This window comes from Eubalaena glacialis, chromosome 2, assembly GCF_028564815.1.
Source record: "Eubalaena glacialis isolate mEubGla1 chromosome 2, mEubGla1.1.hap2.+ XY, whole genome shotgun sequence".
NCBI classification, from domain to species: Eukaryota; Metazoa; Chordata; class Mammalia; order Artiodactyla; family Balaenidae; genus Eubalaena; species Eubalaena glacialis.
Window position 1 is genome coordinate 37,855,820 of NC_083717.1, and position 17,952 is coordinate 37,873,771.

Sequence of the window (17,952 nt, forward strand, 5' to 3'; positions counted from 1 at the left end):
TACCTGCTAACACAACATTAATCTCATTGTACATCTCCATCAGAGCTCTTGGGTGACCATTTACCTTGTCAATGAGCAGTAATATTTTGAATGGAATCTTTTATTTTATTTTTTTTCTGAGTAGTAGGTCTCAGCAGTGGGCTTAAAATATTCAGCAAACATGTTGCCAACAGATGTGATGTCATCCAGGCTTTGTTGTTCCATTTATAGACCACAGGCAGAGTAAATTTAGCATAATTCTTAAGGCTCCTAGGATTTCGAGAATGGTAAATGAACATTGGCTTCAACTTCAAGTCACCAGCAGCATTAGCCCCTAACAAGAAAGTCAGCTTGTCCTTTGAAGCTTTGAAGCCAAGCATTGACTTCTCTCTAGCTATGAAAGTCCTAGATGGCATCGTCTTCCAATAGAAGGCTGTTCCATCTACACTGAAGGTCTGTTGTTTGGTGTAGCCACCTTCATTAATTATCTTAGCTTGATCTTCTGGATAACTTACTGCAGCTTCTACATCAACACTTGCTGCTTTACCTTGCACTTTTATGTTATGGAGGTGGCTTCTTTCCTTAAACCTCATGAACTAACCTCGGCTAGCTTCAAAAGTTTCTTCTGCAGCTTCCTTACCTCTCTCACCCTTCATAGAATTGAAGAGAGTTAGGGCCTTGCTCTGGTTTAGGCTTCGGCCTAAGGGAATGTTGGGAATGGTTTGATATTCTGTCTAGACCACTGAAACTTTCTCCATATCACATAAGGCTATTTCGTTTTTTATCATCCATGTGTTCACAGGAGTAGCGCCTTTAATTTCCTTCAAAAACTTTTCTTTTGCAGTCACAACTTGGCTAACTGGTGCAAGAAGCCAAGCTTTTTGCCTTTTCCGGCTTTCAACATGCCTTCCTCACTAAGCTTAAGCATTTCTAGCTCTTGATTTAAAGTGAGAGACATGAGACTCTTCCTTTCACTTGAACACTTACAGGCCATTGTAGGGTTATTAATTGGCCTAATTTCAATATTGTTGTGTATCAGGGAATGGGGAAGCTGAGGAGAGGGAGCGAGATGGGGGAACGGCTGGTCAGTGGAGCAGTCAGAACACGCACAACATTTACTGCTTAAGTTTACTGTCTTATATGTTCACGGTCCATGGTACCCCAAAACAATTACAATAGTGACGTCAAAGATCACCGATCACAGATCACTGCAACGTATATAATCATAATGAAAAAGTTTGAAATTGCGAGAATTACCAAAATGTGACACAAAGATACAAAGCGAGCAAACGCTGTCGGAAAAATGGCACCAATAGACTTGCTCAATGCAGGGTTGCCACAAACCTTCAATTTGTAAAAAATGCAATATCCGCGAAGCACAATAAAAGCAAGGTGTACCTGTAGTTAGCGGTTGAGTGTTAGTGACTGATCAAGCTAATGAGAATACAGATTTATTCATTCAACAAGTACTGACTGAGTGCTAGGACTTTGTGGGATTCAGTTAGGACAGCTCTAAATCCTTCCTTTCAATTTGTGTCACTGATGGTGGCTCTCAGCTTTGGTTTTAGCAGATTCTTGAAAGAGAATGTGTTTTCTCAGAGTTAAGTAGACCCAAACATTTCCCAGACTTTGGCCACATAATCAGAAATTTCAAGAGTCTTGGAATTTGTGGGTGTGGCTCCAAATGATCAGGTCTACGCTGTCTTCTCCGTGGGCAGAGTCTTCTTTCCCCCTGCAACTCTGCGGCATGAATAGAGGAGATAACGAGGACTTCAGACTTGCCCTGTGGGGTGAGCTCAGGGCAGCCTCAGAAACTAGATGCATAGTTCATATGGTCAAAACCTGGGAGGCTCTTCTGAAATCGTGTGACATAGTATCAGGCCGCCAGCTCTGCAGGTCCTCGAAGGTCAGGGTGGTGCAGCAGTGGGGACTGAGGGCAGCAGCCACATACCGCCCACCCCAGCTGCAGATCTAGGTGCGTCTGAATAGTAAATGTCCCGTGAATGAGTCACCAGTGCTCCTGGTTTCACCCTCCAGTCCAGGTTTAGTTTGTGGAGACGTCTCACACAGGAACTGTCTTGTGAGCCTCTTGAGGGTTAAACAAATGGGTCTCTCAGAAACCTTTAATAATACAAAAGTCCTTGTTTTGAAAAAAAGCATCTTCAGTAAATCTCTTCCAAAAATCTCTACAACGTGCCATCCAGTGCATCAAAATAAACACAATTTTCACGCTCTATCTTGGTATCTCAGTGTGCGGTCAAGAGTGCAGTCCTTGGAGTCAGTCTGGGGATCTGATTACCAGTTTCCCCACTAACTGTCACTGGGACTTTAGACAAGATCCCTAACCTCTCTGTGCCTCAGTTTACTAGTCTGAGATGTGGCTACTAAGTAGTACCTAAGGGACTTCCCTGGTAGCTCAGTGGTTCAGACTCCGTGCTCCCAATGTAGGGGCCCAGGTTTGATCCCTGGTCAGGGAACTAGATCCCACGTGCATGCTGCAACTAAGGAGCTGGCGAGCCACAACTAAGGAGCATGCCTGCCGCAACTAAGGAGCCAGCCTGCCGCAACCAAGACCTGGCACAACCAAATAAATAAAATAAATATTAAAAAAATAACAATAAAATTAAAAAATTGTACCTACTATAACGTCGTTGTGAGGATTAAATTAGTTAGTACACGTGTGTCTTTAGAACAATGCCCAACACATAGTTACTGCTCAAGCAATGTTGCAAAGTTCCTGGTACAAACTCTCCTGTTGAGTGAAATACTAGAAGCTAGGCATACCAGCCTTCTAATTTAACTTCAATAAATTGTTGGTATCATTTTTCCCTCTTTCATTGCAGGTACCCTTTCTAGGGCTAGAGAACTAAGAATTTTTGCTGTTTATATAAAGCTGCTTAAATTCTGGACAGGCTAGTTACGTCTTACTCGTTCTTCACTGACTAGATGAAAACACTTTTGTGGAAAGTCTTCATTGGCCTCTCGTGGGGTCAGCTAGGCTATGTGTTGATCCCCTGACCCAGTGCAGCTTCCAGGAAAGGTAGAGGGAATATCCACATAAAGAAGACAGACCTGGGTGGTGTCAGAGCCAGCACCAGGACAGAGCCCAGGTCTCTGGATTTCCTTGCATTTTGATTTCATGTTAAGTTCATATCGTATTAATATGAAGTAATCCTCTTACCTTTCTCCTTGTTCCAGACTGTGACTGCTAAATCATAAAAGAGAGTGAGAAGAGACACTACATTTAAAGCAGTGATTGTCTCTAACTAAACTTAAATTCTCACACTTTTTGGCAGTAGAAATAGCCAAAGTTTTGTTCTGATTCCCTGCAAAGTTTCACAATAGTCAGGAGTCAGAATTGGTCCCTATGTTATGAAACAGACAGTTTTTATACTTTAGACTTTAAAAATGAAGCTTTAGTTGTTTATGATTACTTTGGATGTTTTCCAGGAGTCAGGATAACATCTGTAGAAGATTCTACACAGGCCTTGATGTCAGGTACCAAGGTGGCTTCCCCGTTCAAAGGCAATAGTCTGTGCTTCAGGGAACTCCCTGGGTATAGAAATTGGCTGCCTCAGCAACAGCTAGCTAACTAACAGCCCTCTTCCGTCTTTACCCCCAGCCTCTTGGGGACGTGACCTCAGAAAGCTCTCCCCATCCATGTTCTCCTGTAACCTTGGCAGAGACAGTCACCGTGGTAACTACCTTCTTTTATGCTAGTTTGCTTGAGTACAAGGGAAAACACTTGCCCACAGGCGTTAATTAGATAGAAGTTTAGCGGTGGTGAGGAGAAGAGTACAGTTACTGAGTACCTGAGTGTGCTTTGTGAACCCCGTATCATTTAATCCTCTCGTTAGCCCTCTGAGATAAGCATTATTATCCCCATTTTACTGACATTTAAACAGTAACCGTACCCAAGGTCACCAAAGTGTTAAGTATTGGAGTCTGGACTCAAACCCAGGTTTATCTGTCCCAGGCTTTTGCTTTTATTTTGCAAATTAAACAAGTATGGACACACTAAATCAATTCATTTTCAGTTAGGAAAGTGGTTTTTTGTTTTTTGTTTTTTTTAATTTATTTATGGCTGTGTTGGGTCTTCGTTTCTGTGCGAGGGCTTTCTCTAGTTGCGGCAAGTGGGGGCCACTCTCCATCGCGGTGCGTGGGCCTCTCACTATCGCGGCCTCTCTTGTTGCGGAGCACAGTCTCCAGACGCGCAGGCTCAGTAATTGTGGCTCACGGGCCTAGCTGCTCCGCGGCATGTGGGATCTTCCCAGACCAGGGCTCAAACCCGTGTCCCCTGCATCGGCAGGCAGATTCTCAACCACTGCGCCACCAGGGAAGCCCAGGAAAGTGTTTTATTCTTTCTTTTTCTCATCTGGGTAGATGCCTTTTTCTAGTCCCCGGGGGCCAACAGATGCCCATTTCAATGTGACTTTTGCTTGGTTCCTTCTCTTAGGTTATATCTGTTTGTTCACTTGTCAGCCACCTGAGAAGTCTTTTGCCTAGTTGAATCCTACTTTCTGCCCTTCCCTTGACTATCTAGGAAATATCTCATTGGGTTAGTCTTAAGTCTCCCCTGAACTGAGATTTTCATACTGGAACTTGGTCAGGAAAAGCTAGAACTGCGAGGCTAGAGCCACGAAGAAAAAGGGGGCTCAGATAACAAAAAAAAGCACAAGACCAAAGGCAAGCGGGGTCCGAAAGATCAGGTAGCTAGTGAGGAAGGAGGCAGGGGTGGTCAACAAAAGCAGCTATGGCCACACAGGTCGTGACTCTTCCCTAGCTGCCGCGGCTGCCGCATCTGCCAGGATGCCTATGACCTAAAGAGCTCAGGGACTTGCTGTTGCATTAGAGGCTGTGCTTATCTCTTCTCAGTATCTCTCACCCACCATCTTGTCGTTCACGGAATTGCTCAAGACATGCTTTCTACCAGTCTGTGCCTGTTGGTCTCTAAGTAGTTTTCAGGGTTAATTTAGAATTAATTAATTTAGAACTATCATTTGAAAGGTTTGAAGAACTATCATTTGAAAGGTTTGAAGCAGCTTATAAATTAAAATGTAACTCAAAATGAAGCAGAGAGAAGGACATTAAAAGGGCAACATTTATGGGAAGCAAAGCATAGCCTTGACTGGGCTTCTGCCAATAAAGGACGGCTCTAATTTGGAACAGAGATCTTTCCATATTGACTGCTTGCCCTGGCAGATGAAGCAGAATTTTTAGAACCGGAACAGACCCTGTAGCTCTTTTGATGCAACACTCTTATGTTATAGGTCAGAAACTTGAAAGCAAGAAAGAGTAGCTGATTAGCTTAATGTTTCTCATCTAGTAAGTAGCTGATACCAGAATCAAATTCTTCTTACTTCGTCTAGAGTTTTTTAGCCACTCCATACCATTTGACCAGCACATTTACCCTTTATTTCTGAGTGCAGTGGAAAAGGAAATTTACTCCTTCCTTCCTCCCTCCCTCCCTCCCTTACTTCCTCCCTCCCTCCCTCCCTCCTTCCCTCCCTGCCTTCCTTCCTTCCTTCCAAACAAGATTACTACTGTTAGTATTTTAGTGCTACCACTTCTACCACTGCCTCTCCTGGTGAAAATGTACCGAATTTGTACCAGGCATCAGGCACTATTGCTAAGTACTTTGCATACATTGTTTACTCTTCCCGATAACCCCGGAGGTAGGTTCTGTTACTGTCTCTATTTAAGGGGGGTACAGAGGAGGCAAGAGGGATTACGAAGCTTCCCTAGATCTCACAGCCATAAATGGTAGCACCGGATTTCAAGTCCTGGCTGTTTGATTGTGGAGTTTGTGCTTGTAGCTACTAGCAATCCTTCCGGCAGTTTTTTTATTCTTTTGTTGGATTACTAAAACAGAACTGTTTTCTCTAAATGCAGAAGTTGAAACCTGTTGAGGAAATTCAACCAGAGTATTTTTTGAAGAAAAAAGAAACCATTTCCTGATTTCTTCATTTGTTAACCCTGTGACATCATTAGGGCTGGTACTAGCCGCCCTCTTGCCTTCACACACCAGAATGGAGTGAGATAGTTCTTTAGGAACTTCTGAGGCTGTTTGGAGGGCCAGAAGCTCGACCCGCCTCTTTGATTCTCTCTGCCCTATATCCGGCCCTTGAAGCCTTACCATCCCAGCCACTGAGGAAAGGCAGATGGCAAAGGCCTCACGTCTAGTCCCTGCAGTAACTGTAGACAGTCTTCTCTTGATTCCGATCTGCTTTATTACAGACCCTGTCCTGTCCATTGTCAAAACTTTGGCTCTGAAACCCTGAGTTTTAAGCTACCTCTGACCCTTCAGACTTGTCTGTATTTGCCATGGATAGAAAAATCAGGAAATAGGAAATTCACCCAGCAAAGAGATCTTTGGGAGTGTGTTTGTCACTATAAGCAATGATACGTAGATTAAAACAATAATGAGATACCATGGGCAGGAGTGGTTGGCATATGGACTCAGGCTTTAGACAGCTTCAGTTCAAAGCCTGCTTCCACCCTTGCTGAGCTTTGCACTCAAGAACATAAGCTTTCTAAGCCTCAGTTTCCTCATCCATAAGATGGGGATAACATTTTAGTACCATCTCAAAAGGTTGTTGTAAAATTAAATGAGATGATGTATATGAAGCATATAGCACTGTGCCTGGAATGTTGTAAATGCCAATAAAGGTTAATTATTATCAAAGTAATAATTTAGCCTTTTTGCTCATTAAATTAGGAAAAAATTTGAGTTAATACTCAATGTTGGTGAGGGGGTAATGAAATTTGTTCTTGTATATGTTATTACAGACATTGTAAATCGGTATACATCTTTTTTTTTTTAATTTTATTTATTTTTGGCTGTGTTAGGTCTTCGTTGCTGTGCGTGGGCTTTCTCTACCGCGGTGAGCGGGGGCTACTCTTTGTTGTGGTGTGCGGGCTTCTCATTGCGGTGGCTTCTCTTGTTGCAGAGCACAGGGTCTAGGCACGCGGGCTTCAGTAGTTGTGGCACACGGGCTTAGCTGCTCCGTGGCATGTGGGATCTTCCCAGACCAGGGATCGAACCCGTGTCTCCTGCATTGGCAGGCAGATTCTTAACCACTGTACCACCAGGGAAGTCCCAGTATACATCTTTTTGAAAGCAGTTTAAGAATATGCATGAAGTGTTAAGATATTCATATTCTTAGATGAATTCCACTTTTGGGACTCTAGCCTAAGACAGTAATCCAAGGTGTGAAAAGAAAACTTTAGGTCTGATAATGCTGCAGTATTATTTGTCATAGTGAATAACTGACTTGAATAAAATATGATACATCTGCTCAGTATTAAAATTATGAGTGTAAAGACTCTGCAGCTACATGGAAAAATACTTGTATTACTATATTAAAGGAACAATTTAAAAGGAGGTGCAAAATTGTATGCACTGATGGTTAGAGGAGTATATGAACTTTCTACACAGCTGCTAGGACATAACTGGTTTGTCCCCAGGGACTTTTTGACACTCCCACTGAGACATTAGTTTTTCTTGTTTTTGTTTTTTTAATGTGGCAAAAAAAAAAAGTCAAGTAATGAGCAAAACATAGAACCGAATATCATGTCTGAGTCTTCTCCCCTGTTGCCAACCTCTAATCTCAGGCTGAGGGTAAACGATGGAGGATAGTGAGGGTTGAGGCAGGGCTCAGAGATTCTCTGAGGAGTCACTCGTGTCTTATGTGGGCTTCTTCTCAGATTCTCAAACTTCTCTTTATAGACCTGGGGAGGGAGGTGGGGAGAGGGGTGTGTGGGCATTAGTGTGATTTCTTATTCTTGACCTCACCACTGTCAGGGACATCCTCAGTGAAATTCTTAACAGTTTCTTCAGCCACGCATACATTATATTGATGTTTTAATACTTCTTTATAGTGATTATTTGGGAGAAGGAGTACTAAATTTTAGAAGTTAACCAAGTAGGCTGTAAGTAAATCATTGCTTTTTTTTTTTACTTTTATTTTTAATTTAATTTAATTTATTTGTTTGTTATATTTTTGGCTGCTCCGCAGCAGCATGTGGAATCCCAGTTCCCCGACCAGGGGTCGAACCCACGCCCCCTGCACTGGAAGGGCAGAGTCTCAACCACTGGACCGCCAGAGAAATCCCAAATCACTGCTTTTTAAAAAATTATAATAGTAATCCATCCTCATAAGAGTTCAAACAATCCAGTAATTAATGGGGTACAAAATAAAAGTCCTGGCGAATGAGAGGTAGGTTAGTGATGAGAAAGAGTCTGGGATGTCTGTGATCTCTTGTGCACATTACTTGATTATAAAAACAGCAATCTTTACTTTGGCTGATAAAAGTCTCATGTTTCCACAGGGTGTAGCAAAATGTTCCCCGACCAAAATGTCTGTGTCAGGAGGGTCTTGTCAAAATGTCCAGCTTGGGAATACAGCTATGAAAAAACATGCACAGGGAACAAAAACACTGAGTGGAAACAGTGCTTGTGTTTGGGTGGTAGGATTATAATTCCACCTCCCCTCTTCTGTGTTCCTAATTTGTCTATAATGTGGTTATAGTTCTTTTGTAATGAAAGTCCAACTTGGCAGATATGTATCAAACACCATCTATGTGCCAGACATTGTGCTTGATGCCAGAGATAGGACAGTGACCCAGACAGGCATGGTCACTGCTTGGAGGAACTTCAGTCCGGTGGGAAATTGCAAATGATTTTACAAGTCATTGTGAGACCATGTGATAAACCCAGGACGGAGGGGTTTAGGGAGCGGCTGGAACACATCTGAGGGGTGCCTACCCCAGACTGGGGGTAGGGGGAGCTCCAGGGAAGATTTCCTGGAGGAAGAGATGTCTGAGCTGGGACTTGAGGGCCATGTGACTGAAGGTTGGAGTGGGGAGTGTTCCAAGCAAAAGAAACAGCATCTGGCAAAGCTTGGAGGCGAGAGAAAACGTGTCCTGTTTGAGGAACTGGAGGTTGGTGAGACTGGAGCATAGATTGCGTGTGAGGTGGGGGTGGTGAGAGGTGAGAATGGAGGGTAAAACAGGGACCAGATTACGAAGGATTTTACTTTCTTTTTAAGGGATTTAGATTTTGTCCTAAGGGCAATGTAAAGATACTGGGGAAATATTTCTTTGTTTGCTTGTCTGCTTGCTCACTTATTTATCCTTCCAAATTAATTTTTATGTAAAAGTAATACATGTTTGTTACAAAAACTCAAATAAAATAGAAGTATATAAAATGAAAAGTAAAAGTCTCCCTTTCTCTCCTTGACACTCTCCCCGAGTCTAATCCCCGGAGGTACTTATTGCCAAGGGTTCCTTTTGCACCCTTCCAGGAGTTTTCTGTGTATATGCAAGCATGTATTGTGTGTGTATATATTTATATACTTTCTCTTTACACAAATGGAACCATGCCATAATAAATAACTTCCACCTTGAAGGCAAAACTTGAATGTCTTGGACATCATATCCGTACATAAAGATACGTATTCTTTTCAATGGCTGCGTGGTATACTTTTACATAGCTATCCCATCATTTACTTAACCAGTCTCTTATTGAGGTCTGGTTTCTCTGCTTCAGGGTCTCACCAGTCTGCAGTGCAGATACTGGCTGAGTCTGTGGACTCATCAGAGGCTGAACCAAGAATGCGCTTCCCAGCTCCCTTGGGCAGAGTTTATTTCCTTGTGGTTGCAGGACTGAGGCACCAGTTTCTTGCCTGGGACTCCCCTCAGCTCCTACAGGCCACCCACACTTCCTTGGCACGTGGGCTTCTCCAGCATGGCCATTAATGTCATGGCAGCTTACTTTTTCCAGGCCAGTGAAGAGGAGTCTCTCCAACACTTCTGCTAGCAAGACAGAGGCTTTCAAATATCAAAACGGAATCACTCCATTGCCATATCCTATTGGTGAGAAAAAAGTCACAGGTCCTGCCCACACTTAAGGGCAGGGAATTACACAAAGGCATGAACCAGGAGGTGGCGATCATCAGGAGACACCTTAGAGTCTGTCCACCACAATCTGCCATATATATTCCAAATATTTTCTCCATTTAGTAATTTTTTTTTGTTTGGGAGTTTTCTGTTCTGATTTTTATGAGGCAAACGTATTGATCGTTTTGTGACTTCCGTGTTATAATCTGTATGTTTAGAATGGCCTTTATCATGTCAAGATTTCTCAAACACTCACCCAATTTTTTTTAACCCATATTAATACTAATACTAGTATTCTAATACTGTTATTACTTTGGGATTTATTTTGTCTTGAGCCTTGAGACAGAGATCCCACCCTTTTTCTTCTGTGTCCAACCTGTTGTCTCAGTTCTTGAATAATTTATTTTTTGTATGATTCTTTCTGTTTTTTTAAATTTATTTATTTTATTTATTATTTATTTTTGGCTGCACTGGGTCTTCATTGCTGCGTGCGGGCTTTCTCTAGTTGCGGCGAGTGGGGGCTACCCTTCGTTGCAGTGCACGGGCTTCTCATTGCGGTGGCTTCTCTTGTTGCAAAGCACGGGCTCTAGGTGTGCGGGCTTCAGTAGTTGTGGTGCACGGACTTAGTTGCTCTGAGACATGTGGGATCTTCCCTGACCAGGGATTAAACCTGTGTCCCCTGTGTTGGCAGGCGGATTCTTAACCACTGCGCCACCAGGGAAGTCCCTTTCTGTTTGTTTTGTTACATTGATATGGCTGCCCATTTCCTCTGTCCATTTCCATATCAGTGTAGTTACTGTAGCTTTGTAATATGCTCTTCAATTTTAATTTTAGTCGTTTTTTGAATATATATGTATTTATATTCATGTGGTTCAGAATTAAAGATAATCAAAAGAGTGTGCAGTGAAAATACCCCTTCCATCTCTGTCCTAGTCACCCAGTTCACTCCCTACAGGCAACCCCCACTATCAAGTTTGTTTATTCTTTCAGGGATATTTTATGCAGTATTAGGAAATGTGAATATATAATTCACTTCACCCCACCCTTTTACCCAGAAGGTAGCTAACCATACACATTCCTGTACATTGCATTTTTCACTAATATATCTTAAAGGTCTTTCTATATCAGCTCCCCAAGAGCATCGTTATTCTTATTTTGTTTTGTTTTGTTTGTTTTTGAGTGCACAGTATTCTACTGTATGTATTTACCATAATTTGTTCAATTAGTTCTCCAATGATGAACATTTAAGTTATTTACAGACTTTAAAAAAAAATACAAACTAAGTTTCAATGAACAACCTTATACACATATGATTTTATACACATGCAAATATAACTGCAAGAAAAATTTCTAGGAGTGGAATTGCTGGGGCAATGAGTATATGCATTTATAGCTTTGCTAGGTGTGTCAGTTCACACTCCATAGAAGTTGCACCAATTTACATTCCTACCTGCCATGTATGAAAGTGCCTGTTTGCCCACATCCTCCCCAGCTCAGTGTTTTATCAGCTGATCTTTGTCAATCTTATAGATGAAAAATCATGTCTCTGTGTTCTTTTAAATTACATTTCTCTTACTATGAGTGAGGTACATTTTTTCTTATGTTTATGTATTATGTATTGCCTTTACTGTGAACAAACTGTTCATCTCTTTTGCCCTTAATTCTTTAGGGTGGTTGATCTTTTTCTTATTGACTTTTTTAAAAAAATTATTTATTTATTTATTTATTTTTGGCTGTGTTGGGTCTGCGTTTCTGTGCGAGGGCTTTTCTCCAGTTGCGGCAAGTGGGGGCCACTCTTCATCGCGGTGCGCGGGCCTCTCACTATTGCGGCCCCTCTTGTTGCGGAGCACAGGCTCCAGATGCGCAGGCTCAGTAGTTGGGGCTCACGGGCCTAGCCGCTCCGCGGCATGTGGGATCCTCCCAGACCAGGGCTCGAACCCGTGTGCCCTGCATTGGCAGGCAGACTCTCAACCACTGCGCCACCAGGGAAGCCCTCTTATTGACTTTTTAGGAGCTCTTTATATATTAAAAAAAAGTAGACGTTTATCTGTGTTATAAGTTGTAAATATTTTCCCAGTTTGCCATTTGTCTTTTGACTTTTTTTGTGATGGGATTTTTTTTTTTCCATGCAGACATTTACATTTTTTTATGTATCAAACTTTAATGTTTTTCAATGGCTTCTAGGGCTTTGTAAAAAGTCTTCTTCTCTTTGTTTCTTTTAATACTTTGTGCCTTCATCTTTAGATTTAAAATCTTTGGTCCATCAGGAGCTTATGCTAACGTAGGGTATGCAGTGTGAATCTGACTTAATTTTTTTTCAGTTTGCTAGCCAGTTGTCCCAACACTGTTTATTGAATAATCATCTTTTCTCCACTAATTTGAAATGCCACTTTTATCATATACTAAATTCCCACATGTGTTTGCTTATATTTCGAGACTTCCCATTCTCTTTTATTGATTTAGGTGTCTATTCATACACCAGAATCACAGTGTTTTAACTGATTACTGTAGCTTTATATTACATTTTAAAATTCTGGTAGGATTAATTCACTCTCATGCTTCTTTTCAGTGATTTTTCCAAGCTATTCTTGGATGGTTATTTTTCCAGGTGAACTTTAAAATCGACTTGTTAGCATCTATTTTTAAAAATCCTGTCATTAATGGGTTTTATGTAGCTGAATGATGTGATCAGATTTGTGTTTTAGGAAGATTACTCTGACTGCATTGTGAAAGCTAGATTGGAGGAAACAAGATTAGAGACAAAAAGACCAATTTTAAGGCTGTTGCAGTAATTCCGGGGAATGGGTAGATGGGAAATTGAGGATAGTAGCAGGTTTGAGAAGTGTTTGGAAGGTCAGAGTGACCAGACATGGAGATGCCTGGGATGGGGAGGGGCTGGGAGGAAGTGCTCAAGGAGGACCCCAAACTTCCAGGGCTCGGCTGTAGGGTGGTGCCATTCCCAGACATTCGAAATACACAAGATAGAGCTGGTATGGGAGGAAGATGACAGATTCGTTTCTAAATATGCTGGGTTTGAAATGCCTGCCAGGTAGTCCTAGAAGAGTTGTCCAGTGGGCTGTTGAACTACAAGTCTGAAGCTTTGGTGAGAGGTCCGTGCTGAAGAGAAAGAGTTATATGACAGAGTCCTGAAGAAGACCAGCACTTAAAGGATGGTCGGGAAGTTCAGGAGTCAGCATAGAAGATTGGAAAGAAACACCACAGTGGTAGGAAGGAAACTGGAGAGCATGGAGTCGCAGAAGCCAGAAGAACATTTTCAAAAGAGAGTGAATTGTCAGTAATTTCATATGGTTCTAATAGGTCAGGTAACTTAAGAGCTGAAAAACGTCCAGTTGGATTTAGTAACAAGGAAAGTCAATGGTTATCTTGGGGAGAGAAGTTTCAGTGGAGTAGAGGGGTCGGGGGCTGAGGGGTGAGTGGGAGTTGAGGAGGTAGTTGAGGCAACTCCTTCATCAGGAAACTTGGCTGTGGAGAAGGGAAGAGACACAGGGGTGAGAGGAGAAGAACAGAGCATCAAGTTCTATTTCAAACACCACTCCCAACCCCCAGGGGAGAGGCTTGGCTGTGGTTAAATGGAGATGAGAGGGAGGCAGTGAAAGGGAAGAGGGTAGTGATCCTAGGCTTTGAGGACCAGGTAATCCTGAGATAGATATAAGGGCTTAGAGAAATTGGCCAATATGAACTGTCTAGAACGGAGTGATCCAGTTATAGCCTTGGTATATGTTCTCTGATGGTTTTTACTTTTAATTTTGTTGAGTTTTCTAATATTTTTGTTTGGCTATTTTTTTTAAATTAATTAATTAATTACTTTATTTTTGGCTGCGTTGGGTCTTCGTTGCTGCGCGCGGACTTTCTCTAGTTGTGGTGAGCGGGGGCTACTCTTCGTTGCGGTGCGCAGGCTTCTCATTGCGGTGGCTTCCCTTGTTGCAGAGCACAGGCTCTAGGTGCATGGGCTGCAGTAGTTGTGACACGCGGGCTCAGTAGTTGTGGCTCGCGGGCTCTAGAGCGCAGGTCCAGTAGTTGTGGCGCATGGGATTAGTTGCTCCGCGGCGTGTGGGATCTTCCTGGACCAGGGCTCGAACCCGTGTCTCCTGCATTGGCAGGTGGATTCTTAACCACTGTGCCACAAGGGAAGTCCCTGTTTGGCTATTTTTATATCTTGAGAATTTAGAGAAAGAACTTCTAAGAAATTGGAATCAGGTTTAGAAATTTAATTGGCAATTAAGTTAAAAAGGTACAGAACAGTGTATTAGTATGCTACCATTTGTGTAAAAAAGGGGGGGTAGAAATAATATGTATTTGCTCTACATGCATAATCAGTATTTGGGAGGAGTCACAAGAAACTAATAATGTGGTTACCCATTGGGAGGTAGGAACTGGAGAGAGGGGAACAAGGGGTGGAGGTTGTCTCTTCACTGTCCATCTTTTATTTAAGAATGTAAATATATTTCTTATTTAAATAATTTGATCTAAGCGGGTTGGTTGTCTTTAAAAGTAATGGTTCCAGCAGAGCCTGAATTTTCTTAATTACTGATGGCTCTAAGTGGGATCCATCTGTTCTTCCATATCTAAGAACGACCAAGAAGCAAGTTCTTGCTTTATGCCTGTGAGGTGTGGATCTTTGCCTTTTCTCTACTCTTCCCCACTGGAGAACAGCAGCCCTGGGGAAGTGGGCAGTCCTAGATTTTGGTTTAGGGAAAAGGACTGTGCCCTGGCCTGGCATGTCCTGGCCCTACTATCCATAGTTTGACTGAGTAGGCTATTAAGGGTTCTGCACCCAATTCCACCATGGGCAGAAGGGGGTTCCCGACACCAACAAGCAATTCTCCTACCGTTCAGCTCAATTCTGACACCATCTTCCCAGAGACAGCATCAAGTGACGCAGGTTAAGGACTCAGTCCTATATAAGACTGCCCCACCTCTACACTTCAGACACCAGTTACAAGTCTAGGTCACCGAGTTACCTACAACTTCTGTCCAACTTGGCTGTAAATCGGAGGTTCCCATGACCTCCTCCTCCTTTGGATTCAATTAATTTAATAGAGCAGCTCATAGATTTCAGGGAAACATTTACTTACACTTACCAGTTTATTATAAAAGAATATGATAAAGGATACAGATGAACATCCAGATGTAAGAGATGTGTAGGGCAAGGTATGTGGGAAAGGGGCACAGAGCTTCTGTGCCCTCTCCAGGACACACCACTGTCTTCAAATCTCCATGTGTTCACCAACCCAGAAGTTCTGCAAACCCTGGCCTCTTGGGTTTTTATGGAGGCTTCATTACAGAAGCATGATTGATGACATCATCGGCCATTGGCGATTGCTTCAACTTCCAGTCCCTCTCCCCTGTCTGGTGGTGGTGAGGGGGACACTGAAAGTTTCAACCCTCTAATCACAGGGTTGGTTCTCCAGACAACCAGCCCCTACCATTAGGTGTGTTCCAAAAGTCACCTGATTAACATAACAAAAAACACCTTTGCTGCTCTCATCACTTAGGAAATTCCAAAGGAGCTCTGTGCCAGAAATGAGGAGGAAGACCAAATATATTTTCCTTATTAAAAGTCACAATCCCACAGCTGTAAAGCTGGTTTATAGGGAAGAGAAAGGAGAAAGGGGGCAGTCATTATCCTGACACAGGCAGAAGTCTCCCACTGGTTGTCCCCTTCCCTGTCGTGGCACATCCCACTGACAGTTAATCCTATGGCTTGTCAGTCTCTCCATTACCATAAATTATTTCCAGAAACTCCAGAAATTTTCAAAACATGTCAAAAATTCCCTAAGCACAAACAAGTAAAATACACAGAAAATGAAAAAAAAAATTTTTTTTAGCATTTCTCAGTAAGTTTCTTGGTGGCTTTAGAGGAAACATCTGAATTATTGCATTGATGAAACATTTTACTTTTAATCTCTGGTTTTATACTCCATGCGGATTGCACACCTCCACCGTTGGAGCATCAGATGAAATACAGTCACCTCAAAACTTTGAAATCCCACAAAAATAACCAAATTCACTGATGATAATTTTACTTATCCATTTTTTAGGGTGCCAGGTAAAGTAGTTAGTTAGGGCTGTGTTAATGGTGCGTAATCTGAGAAGCTGAACCATAACATTCTGGCAGTTGAGGAAGCTGATTGATCACCGTTCCCTTTTCTGGGTTCTCACTGGTGCGGAGCTGACTCAGGGAGCTGATGGAGGATCAGATCATTAGCTTTATTAGCTTTATTACTAGCTGCTGGGTGGCTCCCAGAGCCCTTTTGGGCGGGGCTTTGGGATCAAAATGGGACATCCCTCCTCACGCCTCCCTCTTCCTGGAAGTTAGGCCACCTGCGCCTGCATAAGCAGGGCTGACCAGGCTTACCTCACCAGTCACAGGCCAGAGCCAGAGCTGGAGAAAGGCCCACCTTCCTTGTAAGGGAGAGACCCTGCCCTACTGTTGGGAACCAAGAAGCTGTCAGTAGCACGTTCACGCATCCAAAGGAGGGGCCCGGTTCAGGATGGCAGCTCTCACCAGCTCACGTCTGAGTGGTTGGATTTCTCTCCCCTGTCTGTAGGCAGAGGGGTGCACTTGCAGGTGAGAAAAAAAGACTTCCTCCTTATGAGCCCTGCCAGTTTTTGTATTAGGTGACAAAAGGAATGCCAAACCCACTTAACTTGGAGTCTCCAAACAAGCACCCAGACTCATTTGCAGTTTGAACTCAAATTAAATGGAGAACCTGGTCCCACAGACCAATCCTCCTACTTTTGGTAACTTGGTTCCTCATGGAGAAGAATGACCTTATAATGATGAATTTTTAGAAACCTCTCATCTGGGCAGATTCCCCCAAGAGATTCCCCCAGGGATACTTTACAGCTCAGCCTAAGGGAAGATATACCAGAAGCAGGGCTGTATGAAAAAGGAGTGGCCTGCCTGGGAAAGTCATCGGGTCCCATCTCCTGTGGGGTCTAGTAGAGGCTGGATGGCCGCGGTGAGGGTGCTGCGTAGTGGGATTGAAAGGCCTGTAAGGGCGTTCCTAACTCTTGTGACTGACTGTATGAATCCAGGAGGAACAGGACACTATGCGTGCCTCTTCATGAGCAAGTGGTCGGGTGAGGAAAAGTACCCAAGGCTCTTTTAAATCAAAAACAGGATGTACATTTTGTTGGTTTTTTTTAAAACTCAATATGCTTTGTTTAGAATTGCCATGTGCTGTTATATCTAACTAAATATTCCAGATTATTTTATTCCCTCTAGAAACATTTTCTTTTATGATATACCTTCCTAGTTCCTTTGTGAAATTATACACTTATTTTGTCCTTTAAAGTCATGTGAAGAAAAGTATTTTAGTAATAATTTTTGCAGGCCATATGGTAAAGCACTTAGCTTTCATCTCTTTTTTTGCATGTCTGTAAGTTATTGGGTTAAAGCTGAAAAAGATACCCTTAATTTATTATAGTGTCACAATTTTAATTTTAAAAAATTAAACTTTTTATTTGAAAATGTAAAATATACTCTAAAGTAGAGAACAGAATAATGAACCCCCTTATACTCATCACCAGTCTTAATATTTTCCAGTTTTATTGAGGTATAATTGACATATAACATTGTATTAGTTTAAGGTATACAACATAATGATTTGCTCTGTGTATATATTGCAAAAAATGATTACCACAATACACAGGGGAACAAGGTCATGAGGAAAGGAGGGCTTGGTGTGCTGCTGCCATTTCTTCCACCTTCAGTCTCTGCGCCTTTCGCCGAGCTTCCAACAGCACTGCGTTGGGACAGAGCATTCGGAGGTTCACAACCTCAGTGGTCCGTAGGAGCCACTATGAGGAGGGTCCAGGGAAGAATTTACCATTTTCAGTGGAAAACAAGTGGTGGTTACTAGCTATGATGACTTTGTACTTTGGGTCTGGATTTACTGCACCTTTCTTTATAGTAAGACACCAACTGCTTAAAAAATAGTCCATGAGACAGATATGAAGAGGAGCATTTTAAGATGTGCAGTCTCTTTGAAAAAAGGATCAAACTCTTGAACTCAGCGTCCTAGATATGATATGTTTGTAAATAGA

General features: G+C 42.4%; 2 protein-coding genes across 3 annotated transcripts in view; both read left to right on the plus strand.

Annotated features, from left to right (window-relative positions):
* The window catches only part of LOC133085748 (cytochrome c oxidase subunit 7C, mitochondrial-like), a 30,117-nt gene extending 12,272 nt beyond the window's left edge, over positions 1-17,845 (plus strand). The window contains exons 2-3 of the mRNA XM_061182939.1: positions 15,942-15,949; positions 17,620-17,845. Of these exons, the coding sequence (XP_061038922.1) occupies positions 15,942-15,949; positions 17,620-17,845 (234 nt within the window). The remainder of the gene's footprint in view (positions 1-15,941; positions 15,950-17,619) is intronic.
* CRTC3 (CREB regulated transcription coactivator 3) overlaps positions 1-17,952 on the plus strand; it is a 106,562-nt gene that overhangs the window by 36,340 nt on the left and 52,270 nt on the right. The gene's annotated exons all lie outside the window — the stretch shown is intronic.